Source organism: Perna viridis, chromosome 10 (genome assembly GCF_037379345.1).
Source record: "Perna viridis isolate PV_CMFRI_1.1 ecotype Kerala chromosome 10, ASM3737934v1, whole genome shotgun sequence".
Lineage (NCBI taxonomy): Eukaryota > Metazoa > Mollusca > Bivalvia > Mytilida > Mytilidae > Perna > Perna viridis.
In genome coordinates this window covers 28,175,378-28,188,984 of record NC_142454.1, presented here as the reverse complement: position 1 = coordinate 28,188,984, position 13,607 = coordinate 28,175,378, and the positions used below count along the sequence as shown (strand labels likewise).

The following is a 13,607-nucleotide window of genomic DNA, read 5'->3' as shown; positions in this document are numbered from 1 at the left end:
ATTAACTTTGACAAATAAAACTTTTATAATATCGCACAAATTCTCTTTAATAGCAAAGGTAAATAAATCACTTAGTATCAAGTAGACCAAACAGGAGAAATACTTTACAACGCAAAAATGATCAACCACGTTAACTTTGTGAAATATATTGTGTTTGAGGTAATTGAGTTATATTGTCTAATTGTTTTTTTTATTATTATATTTTTTTTCGTGTATTGCTTTCATTTAATGAATTTCATTTCATTTTATTTTGCACCAAATCAAACCCTCCGAAATCCCTTTGGTCTTATATATGTATGTATCAGATACCTTAAACAGTGTTTACTTGACTTCGATATTTACTGAAGAATTGGGTGTTATCTACAAAACAAATATCGGAAATGCCTCAACTTCCTTGTTTAACCTTTTAGATAAACGTGGAGTCTTAAACGAAATGACTCCATGAAATAACAATGCTAACAAATTTTGTGATTTTTATATTGAATACTGGAATACTCACTGCAGCTCAAGGTAAGATTTAAATACAGTATGAAACTATTGCAACTTTAAAAAAAAAAAAAAACTTGATATAAAAAAGTGAGGTCAGTCAATAAAGGAAATAGTGTAATGTAATAAGTTATAGTATTACATTGTATGTTTAATGTCTTGTTATGACATGTGTTTTACTTAGTTAAAGTCGAGTTATATCTTGTATAGTTCAGACAAAATTCTACATCTCGCAAATATACAACAACTACTGACATTAACACCACAAAATGATCAATGCACCAAATTCATCTACCTTTTTATTATTTTTTACATACTTTTGTAAATTGAAGTCACAAAATTGCGATTTGATTCTTTTCAACCAATCACTAAACAATGCCTCTTAAACTTTCATAGATGCTCCTCCGTAGAAAGTCGATATTTACTTTAAAAACGAGTATTGCAAATATTTATGAAAATATCGATAGATAATCGATGACAGGTATAAGATTATATAGAGCGAAACCTGCCTGTCTAAATAGATCGCCTTTTGACATTCAAAAAACGATTCGAATGAGACACGTGTTCAGTTCGCATGGTTCCGAAATACATTGAAATCGATATAAAGAGACAAAAACTGTCTAATGTAGACATGTATTCAGACTATTCAGGATTCAGTTTAGACTGGTTTCAATGAATAATGTATGATTTTATGTGTCTTTCCTTTCACGACAAGAGGAAATATACAGATTCAATTTTATATTAACACTTGATAAGGGAGACATTTGATAAAAGCATATCATATTTTTCCTGAGAAATTTGGAGTATCTCCGTTGCCAAATTCAGACAGATCTTATGATATGGGAAGCAAGGAGTAAACTTTTTGCACTTAAGTTTTCGTTCCAATGAATTGTTTACATCATATATAGCTTTTTTAAATGTCTAAATTAGCTGTTTGAAATGGACAATTCATTGTTAAGAAAACGATTTTAAAAACCCATAACAAATCAAATTGTGCTAAAATAAAAAAAGTTGTGTCCATATGAATGTGGATGTTTTTTTTTTTATTTATTTTTGTCGCTTAAATCGTTTCAGTTAACAAAAGCACCATGCAACTTTGAGATTAAGGATTTTATTTGCACTCAAAGAGTGTAAAATGTAACAAGTGGCAATCAATAATACAAACTGTTGACGAAATTGGTAGGAAGAACTCATAATCAAATTAAAACGATTAATAATCGAGTTCTTAATCCACACTGATGATACAATTAGCACATGTAAATTTTATCGGGCAAACCTGGTTTGATCTACCTTTAAAATTTTCGGTTAGTAATTACGTCTATATGTAATCATTCATCTTGTTTTTATTTTTGTTTTGTTTTTTGTTTTGTTTTTGTTTTTTTTGTTTTTGTTTTTTGTTTTTGTTTTTGTTTTTCCCAAAATGCAATACCCATTCTACGTAAGTATTAACAAATATAATACTTGTTCAAGTAATACTATACAATTATGCGTAATAATCAGGTAATCGGTGACACATCCTATCTCTCAATTTGGTCTTTTTTTTTGCCTCAAATATATTCCATACAAGTAGACACAAACTAAAAACCTATTTAAGGAGGTAGACCTAGGGTAGGTCATCGGAATTCAGCATTTTACATCGATGTCCTGTCATCAAGTAATTTAGATTAATTACATTCTGGGCCAAATGAAAGCTTGATAGCTTTTGGTGAAATTTAATATGATACAAACACATCACTGACATCATGAGTTAAGTCTTTTACCCTAGGTCTACCTCTTTAAATAGATCATGAATCATTTGTGATGTAGAAATATTATGACTGCTTATATATATAAGTCAGTAACTCTTTTGACTAAGGTTAAGCGATGTCACGTTCTGTAAATTACGAAATATGTATTCTCTTATTGATAAGAATGATACAACGGGTCGGCGATTCTATGAATTTAAAAAATTAAATTTGGACTGTTTCTTCGTTTGGTATATGATTTAGTTTCCTTCGTCAATATAGTGCTGTATATATAGATAAAAATGCTTCTAGTTTGTTTAAAAAGATAACTTTAATCCGCTTATCATTGAATCGTTTGGTGATATATAATCAATGTAATTTTGTATTTTCTTGTTTACACTCTTTTAAATGGGTCAATAAAGCTGTCACAACATTTTGAAAAAAATTAAGAATTTGTATATATTCAAAATAAAAAAAAAATGGTAAAAATATTTTCTTATTTTATATGACAATGTCTTTGTTAATACATGACCTGTTATTTTTTTAATGAGTGTAACATTTGATGTGGCAAACATGAATAAATATCGTCTGAAAAGAGAACAATATTTTGCAGCATTTTAAGTTTAAAGTGTATCTCATACTAAAGGTATCGTCAATTTTGAGACCCTTTCATTATAAAAAAAGCCAAGCTATCGATTTGAAAATGAAATAATGGAATAAATAATTTCTTTGCGAAATGAGATGCAATAATTCATGTTTAAATTAAAGTTATTTAACTATATATGCATAAGCAAAAGTTTGTTTTGCTATGCTAGTAGATATGTCATTGCAAGACCGCAATACAATAACGACTTCCTATCCGTTTTGGTGTTTAAACAATAACATACCAAATCGCTGTGAAATATAACCAAGATTGACTTGGTGAATACTACAATAATTGTCACAGGATAATAAACAGCCCCACAATTGCCACTGGCTCCATCAGTCTACTGTTGTTTAGAGAAAAAAAAAACCTAGTTTTAACTAGGAACTGCTAAGTACATGTCATCGTCGATGTACCTGGTGTATGCAACTCTTTGAAACCATTCAATTTATGATCCTTAATTTGATGTTTCGACAAGATGATGCCAAAATACAATGACATGCGCATACGGTACTTACTTGAATTTCAAATATCCTTTTGACTTATTTCACCGTTATTGAGAGCTGGTCCATTGAAAAAGATATTTATATCAAATAAACCTATACACATTTGAAAGTACCCATTACAACATTGACAACCTTTTATCGTTGCTATATTCTTATTGCTCATTACACCATGATTGTTAAAGATCACATTGTTTATAAACCCAAATAAAACATACATCTGTTCTCTAGTGGTTCATATACCTTCAATCACTCTTGGCCAATGTTAAAACATGTTCCTCATTATAGTATAGCTCTTGAATGCGCTGACAACAATAATAAAATCAATAATAACAGAACAATAACACTTCTGTCCTATACACCAAAAGTCAAATAACAATGACCATCATCACCTAACATTTTAAATAAGTATAAAAACAAAATTACCGGACACTCATCCCTTTCTTATTTCAAGTGAAGTTCAAAATAAAACTGGCAAATAGATATTACACCACCGGAGCAGCTAGTACCGCAATGGTGCTGACTTGATACAGGCACTTCAAACAAAAAGGCTGGTTAAATTTATTTTTTTCAGCGCGTTAAACCTCTTTCTTACATTGCGTCGTAACTATACCAGTAGTGATTAAAAAACATTTGCATGGTATTGTAATAATGGGTACGCTAGTGGTCACATCGGAACAAAAAATGACAATACAATCAGAATTGTTGCAGTACAAATGAAAGTATAACTTGATGAAGACATAACAAATTAATACTGCAGATTTTCAGGTCTTAAATGGTATGAATTTTCCATGTACATAATTTAACACTGCCTATTTTAGATTCCCGATTTCCCCTTCCCATTCCCCAAAAGGAAGTTCCCGACCAGAAAAAATCCCCTTCCCCAATAGAATCCCGTCAGCATTTTTAATGACATATTTACATTAACAATTTGCTTTTTACATTTTGTTAGTTTGTCATCATTATTTTGGATTAGATTTGATGTACAAAATGTATATTTCATGTAAACCTTTAAAGCTAATTTCAACGTCAACCCAAGTCATTGTTCCAATCTTCCATACACTAGTTACCTATCCCGATCAACATTCTCCATCTTCATATTCATGTTACCTACATACCAGAAACTGGGAAGTTTACCCGATATAAGTATTGTAGTTAAACAATTTATTACTTATAGTGTATATAGATATATTATGATTATATGCAATTCAAGGAAATTTATACCAAACCTCGTTTTGTGTTAATTTTGGTTTGGTTAACAAGTGTTCATTTCTTTATCTACATTGATATAAAGAAATATTTAGTCAAATATTCGGATTTCAAAGTACATCGTAAAAAATAAAAATAAATTCTCTACCATATTAAGAAAAAAAGCGTTGGATGTTTTCGTTAAATGCAAGTATAGAAAACAAATAGTTCGAGAAAAAATGCTATTGAGTTTTTTTAACACATAACGACGTATGCATATTTTTATTTTTAATAACAAAGTGATTTTGTTTGTGATAGATTAGATTAGATACTATACAATTCAACAAAAAGTTTCTAAAATGTATTACATTTTCCTTCATGACTAAATAAATAAAGAAATTTAATGCTTAAGTTTGTCATTTTCGGACACCATGAAAACTGATTTATTCAAAGTGTCATAGTTTTTCTTTTTTCAATTGTCTACCCCGGATTTGACTTTTTATGAGCAACTCGAAGGGAGTTTCTAGAAAAGCAGAGAACGCTTACTTTACCGGTGCACCTGATTCATTTTCATTTGGTTTTGTTACTTTGTATGTATGATTTTAGACTTAATGTTCTTTGTTGTGTAAGTATATTTTCAGTGTTGGGTCTTGGATTACATTCTTTGGATTACCGTCATGACCTTGGTTCGCTTGATAATTCTTAAAATTGCAGTCCATGCGGGATCTGGAGATTTTATTTTCAACCATCAATGAAGAGCGTTTTATTTGCAAAGATTTTTATTTGAACCGATTCTTCGTGTGTAGTATTAGTGGCCACGTGTCAATTTATATAATTAGATAAGTTTTTTTTCTCACAAGTTTGAAAATGTTTTTTTTTGTATGGTTCGTCCTGTCTTCGTCGTGTCCGTTCGTCGGCCTTTTTGGTACGTGCCCTTTTTGTTAATAAGCCTAATTTAATTGTGTTTTAATGGTTTCTTGTAAGATTTGCCAACAACTTTGCTATTTGATGTAAAAAGAAACACATTGGAAATGTTCAATATATTTTATAAACGCCTCCATTTAAACGGACTTATAAATGTGTGTTTTTTTTATTAAATCAAATACACTTGTACCGTACCCGCACATATAATATACAAGACAAAGTAAGACATGCATTAAAATATGAGTAAAATGTCTTTAGTCTTATGTTTATTCATAAAAACATTGCGATTACTTACAAAAGTATTCTTTGGTACATATCACTATCGAAATGTACAAACATGTCATTGTAAAGTGTTGTGCCATAATTCAAGATTCAAGATGGGGCCGGTAAAGGGTTAAATTGTTGCATAAATAAAACACCAATAAATGTGTTTAAATGCACTTGTCTTGAAACACACAGTCCTGCTCCTGGAAATGCCGAGCAATCACTGGCCATAAGTTGTCCTCCAGTATCTCGATATATATATGTCTATTTATAGTACCATTTACTGTAGTAACAGTTCTGACACCATGGTAAGTAATGCAGCCCCAGATCATAACAGAAAGTTTTTTCTAGGCCGATGGACATACTCAATCTTTGGACTCTGTCTCATTCTTTATCCGCCAAATATAAATACCGTTACTTGTGCCAACCAACACCTGACATTCGTCCGAAAATATAACTTTGTCCCACTGACCACGAGACCTAATGAAGATTTTCTCATATTCATATGTTTTTTTTTCTGTTCATCTCTCGTATCTGGACTTTCTTCTAAAAACTCTCTAATGATACCCTTCATGGTACAAAACACGCTTAACTGTCCTTTTAGATACTTGAGGTTCTTTTTGTTCATTGAATTTGAGGATAGCATTCTTAAATGGGGTCTTACGATCACTCCGAAATTGCTAAACGAGCACCTTTTTGTCTTTTGCATCAAGAAAACTACAGCGACTTGTTTGTGGTTTGTTTTCTATTGACCCCCTGCACCAAAAACGAACAATCCATCGGAGACAGTTCCTCTGGGAATACTACATATATCAGCAATCTGCCGCAGTTTATGTCCACTTTTACGCATTTCTACAATCACTTGGTTAATGTCATCTGACAACTGTTTGTTTTGCAGCCATTTTGGAAACATTTTGCACTGACGTATCAGAAAAAAACCCACTAAATTCCAGTTTATTTAGAATAGAAGAAATTAAACACATTGTCATAAATTGGTTTCTAAAATTAACGGGGAAGCCTATTATTGATTACCTTACGCTTGACTGGCGCCATATTTGATTTTGCCGGTAAATTATGGCACATCACTGTAGTTTGCCCGTAAATTGTCTATATGCTCCCGAAGGGAGCTTTAACGGTTGTATTATCAACTTGATTCTGTATATTTATGGCAAGAAAAAGCATCAATATCCGGTTTGGACCTTCTTTTTCTTGAGCTGAAAAACCGCATAATGGCAGCTTCACTTGCGTCTACTTGTATATATGCGATCGAGAGCCAAACCTGTTTCGGAATATTTTCGCTTATTAAATACAAATCGATTCACCGCTTTTTCAAGATAGGGTTCCCATAATAGTATGCAGTATGGCGCCAAGATTTTTAAATAAATTACGTTTTCAATATTACCCAAATGTCTGATCATAAAAATGGCCAAAAGAAGCAAAACAAACGAAACGAAAAAGAAAGAATCGAAATGAAACAATTCGATTAAAAGAATCCACTCGTAATAAAAACATAATAAATGACACAAATTGAAACAGAATATAGCGAAACTAAATTGATAAAAAATATTTTAAGACCTTTCGCAAATTATTAGAACCATAATGGGTATCAGTGCTGGACAATTCGACCAAAAGACATGTCGGACCATGGCAATCGACATAACCTTATGAATGCCGGACATTTTCGCCAATGGACATATCAAACCAAGACAGTTAGCTTTAGGACATATTTCATTACAAAATATACCATATTTGAAGGTTATAAGTATTAACTTATCAAAGTTGTTTTTAATTGATGTTTCTTCGAGAGCGTTAAAAGGTCTTACCTTCATTATAAAAATACGGATATAATCGGGGCGGTCTTATCAACAATGTTAAATATTTGTTTTTCTTTTTCTTTTTTCGTTTGCACGTTGGACTCTCCCGTCAAAAGACTATTGCAAACACAACACCTTGTTTAAAAAGACATCATTCAAACTCATTATATATAATGTTGCCGCAGACACGATGTGTGAAACATTAGTACATTATGTACTTAGTTTGATAAAGTCATGTTGAACAAATCTCAAGGTCATATATCAAGATATCGTTACGAGGAACAATATTTCTAAACAATACAACATTTTTCAAATCATAAATTGCCACATTTTTTTTTTTCAAAAGATGATTCTATTGAATGTCCTTACCATATTTGATTTTACACGTGATGTTCATGATTCGATGATACACATTATCGAGCTACAAATGCTTTTAGATGGGCCACGCCAACATTTTTAAGAAGTACATTTATTGATTATTGTGTACCCAGACAGCATTCCTACGTTGGGCCAACGTTAGTTCAACAAAATCATTTACGTTGGGGCAACATAGGGTACCCAATGTTGGCCCAACGTTGTAAATGCAAAGAGAGCCAACGTTGCCCCAACGGAGGAAAACATTAGTTGGACCAAAGTTGGGCCAACGTAATGCTAACATTGACCCAACGAATCGCCAATGTTGGCCCAACATAAGCCCAACGTTAACCCAACCATGAGGTCAGACGATTGAATAGACATATGGTAACACCTTTCACTGCTTTGTATTAAGGATGAATTTACATTGAATGACTAATCAAGGGAACCAAGGTTATAGCGGTAATCAAAAGTATGCAATCCAGGGACAAAGACAAGACATGGAAAATAGACATACACAACAAAGAACATAAAACAAAAGTAGCTACAATCATACATACAAAGTAACAAAAGCAAATGAGCAACTCGGACACCACTCAAACCTGGAAGCGTGGAACAGGTGCAACGATAGTGCAAGCATCCTCTGCTTTTCTAGAAACAAAGTCGTCAAATAAAGACTTGACAGTTTCAAATATAAACCAACGATTTAGCTAACCTGAATAAGCTTCTGCCAAAAATTCAAGTGGTTGAGATATGTAATTTCAGAGAGAAATTTAAGGAAACAGGGGTGACGTATTAACAGACGGACAATCATCGTGACCACTTAGTAGCGACTGCTTTTATGACACTGTTTTTAATATAGGAAATGTTTAATCATATAGCAGGCTTTTATCCAAACGTTTTCACACATGTTTTCAACAGATGAAAGGACTTATGCGCGTGTAAATCAACCTTTCCCTTTAGTTATGCTTATGCGATATGTTGTTATTTATTTTTTAAGACCATTTAAGGTACTAAACCTTGTGTTCCACCATATATTTTCCATGATTTAATTTTCTTTCAACTTGTACATGATATAACACTAACAGAAGGGCATCTTCTCTCGAATTAAAAAAAATCATAGTGCAGATGTCGAACGTTAAGGACTAAAAAATTACCATTTTTAGAAATCTGAACAATATCTGGGAATTTGGGGTCATTTATACAACTTATTTAAACAAAACTAATTATTAAAAATTGTACTTTCAATATTCATATATTATTTTAAAAAATCTGTTTCTGACAAAAAGACAATAAATGAAGGATTTTGGCAATGTTTACAAATTATATTTGTGTAGTGTTTACCTGTTTATCCTTATTATTTCATGTTGAAGTTGACGCTCCTTCCAATCAAAGTTGGAAACTTTTGAAAATCATGGGTAGGATTTACCTCATGTTTACTGTATTGAGTTCTTTTTATTTTCACTTATTTATTGTTCATGGTATCTGTCCTGTTTAGTTTACTGGTTTATCCGATTATGACTCGTGAAAAGTTAATGCTACCAATTTGAGTCGAAAAATAAAGGAATATTAAAACCGTAATGGAGCAGGATGTTTAGTGCGCTATCAAAAAAAAATATAGCTTTCGCTGGCCGGGTCATTCCTCCTCGTAGGATTAATCTAGGGCTGTAACTTAGTACACTCTATACGTCTCAGAATGTGACGACACTATTCGCTACATTGCTCCATCGGATCAAATTGATACAGGGAAGATATCTAAACGTATAGAAAGGTCTGAAAAAACCTGAACGATGTTACAACTGTCAAATTTGCTATGCAAATTTTTGGTCGTTCCCACCGCGGGACTCGAACTCGTACCGCTGTGGCATCTATGGCAACACCGCCTGCACAAGGTCCAGCGTCTTAGACCACTGGCCAGCGAAAGCTATTTATAATCGTATTATTGTTTAATAAATTATCTTGAAGACTATATAATGTGGTATAACGTGTGTCAGATCCATTACCTTATAAGTAATGAATGTATACTGTATATTTAATCTAAAATACAATAAACACTTCAGTTATTTTTTTTTTTAATTTTGTCTTGTTTTGTTTTGTTGTTGTTTTTGTGGTTGTTTTTTTCACGCCATTATTTGGCACAGGAGACCAAGACTGTGTTGAATTTTATCCTAATGACTGGCGAGGAAAGTACAATGGAACAGTACATACGACTAGGCATGGTTATACATGCACATTTTGGAATGACACTAAGCATCCTGAATATGGAAAAATGAACTATTGTCGGGCTCCACAAAGTGATAAAGATTCCGCTAAAGGACCTTGGTGCTATGTTAATAAATATTATAGTTGGGATTACTGCTCGATTCCAATTTGTTGTGAGTATACCTGATACTTTCAAATGAATTTATATTATTCAAAATATGCATACTGCGACTTCAGATTTAAATGTTTATTGTTATATATGGTTGTAAATCTCATAAATTTTGTTTGTGATTTTATATTTGGTTCTGCATGCCTGTGTGTGTTTGCCATTTCCTTTATATTTAAATGTATAGGTATAATACATAAAAAATACAAAAAAAAAATATTTTGACTTAAATCCATATTTGTTAGAAAGCATTGTTTTTTTTAAAATAAATTTTGTGAATAAAAATATAGGAATGTATTGCCCTAAAGTAAAGTAGTAAAAACCTAATTATCATAAGGTAAATGATTCCAAAGCAAATCTTAAACTGCTAATATATAATAAGTTTGGTTTAATATGAATTTGCAAAACTCAAAAACATGCAGTGTAATAAATATCATAGTAGAAAAACATCTTCTTCTGGCGAACTGGAAATAGTGTTTTGATCATCAAAGATTTTTACTTTTTCTTATTACACATTCATTGTAGTGAAATCAAGCGTTTTCCTAAATAACGAAAGACGTTTCTCAAAATTATTCTTAAAAAAGTCCTCACATACTTACTCAAACAATATAGCTGAGTTTGCATAAAATGAAAACCATTTTAAAAAGAACTGAATGCTAACCTAAAAGGAAAATATTTATAAAAAAAATATCCTCCTAAATATAATTCATTAGGGTAGACATTGGTGATCATTTACAACTTTATATTTTAACTTGCAATATAGACTGCATAAATTCACACCCTAGCGACTGGACTGAAAGGTACAATGGAACAAAGAATACAACTGCCACTGGTAAAATATGTAAAATGTGGAATAATACTCAGCATCCTGGTTATGGACAAATGAACTATTGTCGTACACCAGTGAATACTTCTAGATCTTCAAAAGGACCTTGGTGCTATGTCGACGGAAACCCTATAGGGTGGGAGTACTGTTATATTCCACTTTGTAGTAAGTAAATAGTGTTCAAAACACTTCTATTATTATAGTTGTTATTTGGTTACATTTATCAAATATACATGGTATATGAGTGTGCTTTGTCTTGTCTTTGCATCTCTTTAAATAGGCATTTATTTGTGTTTTTTTTGTTGTGTCTGCTAGTTCATTTGTATACATACATTAAGAAGTAAAATACAAATTATAGCGAGCACCGCGAAGCGGTGTGAGGTCTACGGTTACTACATGTACTATCTAAATTTCCCTTAAGGTTCCCCAATATACTAACAAAAAAAGTCATGTTTCGGAAGTAACACAAAGTCTGTGTCCTAACGGATAAAATTAATCGCTTCCTTAAACCAAACAAATAAAAATACATTTGTTTAGATTACGTTTCAGTAAAAATGAATTCATCTGTTCTAATAGTTTTCGAGTCTTTCTTCATTTTTTACTAATGAAAAGATGTGAATATGATGTTTTTAAAATGTTTGGGAAACACGAGGATGTACGTAAGTGAATCTTTGCTCTTCCACTGTCGCTGTTGTCCAGAACCTAACCCGCCTTGGAAAAAAAATTAACTGCGATTATACTATCCAAATCGAAGCAGAGCTTTTATAAGATAGGAAAGGCAATCATTTTCATGTTTGGAATTTGCAGCTGTAGTCTCTATTTTGTTTAAGTCACATAATATGTGTAAAATATTCCCATCATTCGTAGAGAACTGTAATATTTATGGGTCCTGTACAGATTGATCTGATGCGCCAAAACTGAAAAGGATGTTGCTAGAGATGTTCTTAGGGGATAACCAATGTAAAGTATTGCGCAATACTTTAAAGTGATCGACCATTTAAAAGGCGAGGGTTATGCGGATAGGATTTTGGAGGGAAAAAAAACTTATTTTTTCTCATGTTATTCATTCATTGAAAAAAACTTCCCCATTTATTAAGAAAGCAAATTTTAAAATAAAAGTATTTATTTTGCTTGCTATTGAAATATAAATGAGAATATTAGCATTTGCGAAAATTTTCATCCGGGTTAACCCGCCCCTCTGTAATGTCTTTTATTATTTTTACGAGTCTCATACCGACGGTACATGTCTGGTGAAGCTCACGGTGCTCGCTGATTTAGACAATTCCTACCTCATTATTATATTGAAATTGTACAACAGAAAATAAATAAGAATTCACCAACATTCAAATTTCACTCGACGCTACTTCTTCACAAGCTGACCTTGTAGCATGGAAGTTCCTACCATGCACTGGTTTTCCAAACCTCATAAATCACCTTAATATAGATTAATTTCCTATTCAAGTCATTGGTTTACAACTATACTTTCTTTTTTACTTACAAGGCGCTCAATACCATCAATTACCTGATTATAATTTTGTGTAACAATACTTTTAAATATAGTGGAATTAACTATATTTGAAGTGTTAAAAATTCGATCGAAGTGCTTGATACATTATACGCTAATGTGGGATCTTTCGAATCTGTTCAAAGTCTTGATTGTTTTAATTCTATACACTACTCTACCACATAATCTCATAAAACAAAACTCAAATATATTATCAAACGATCATTGAATAAATCGGTATGTGAATACATTTGTTAAAATTATTTTGATCATTTTTTAGTATAAAACACAAATAAAAACTACGTTAATTGGCCTTTTTTGGTTTGCTTATAACATTCAAATTCCTGTTAGATAACATTCCTGTATGCTTTGGTGGAACTGTTTATTGTCAAGGTATTGGATTTCCCATGGGGAACAATTTTGCACCACTTATTAATGACTTCCCACTACTGTTATGAATCACAATGTATGGCTAAACTAAAAAAAAAACCTTTCCAAAGAACTAAAAATGACTAAAAATGACAATGCCTTTAGATATTTGGACGATATTTTGGCTCTTAACATCGATGACTTCATTATTTATACTAAAAATATATCTTGTATGACTGTTTCTTAATTAAGCAAATATTGATAATAAAGAATCGGTCGTACACAAACAAAAATGCTTTAGGCATACTTAGATTTCACGTGTTATTTACCTTACCTTATTAATAATATTAATAGATAAAGATTGTAGAAATACCCAAACTAACAGACACTACCACGGAACCTTGAACATCACAAATTCTGGATATCATTGTCGGAAGTGGAAATTATCCATGTTTCCCAATGAGACATTAAACTACTGCAGGACACCATCTGGTGACACAGAAAGTACGCCGTGGTGCTATACAACAAATTTAAACAACAGATGGGAACGTTGTAATGTTCCTTTATGTGGTATGTATTTGTTGTTGCTTATTTCTTTTTAAGTATACGTTAATTTTCACACTGTATATTAGATATATAC

The 13,607-nt window shown here is 31.9% G+C and overlaps 1 protein-coding gene across 1 annotated transcript; it reads left to right on the top strand.

Moving 5' to 3' along the window:
* Positions 1-355: 355 nt before the first annotated feature.
* LOC148605240 (plasminogen-like) lies at positions 356-13,569 on the top strand. Its single transcript, XM_088547566.1, has 4 exons — positions 356-510; positions 10,042-10,275; positions 11,032-11,259; positions 13,322-13,569. The coding sequence occupies exons 1-4, from the start codon at positions 453-455 to the stop codon at positions 13,567-13,569; spliced, it is 768 nt and encodes a 255-aa protein (XP_088403692.1). The 5' UTR covers positions 356-452.
* Positions 13,570-13,607: the final 38 nt, after the last annotated feature.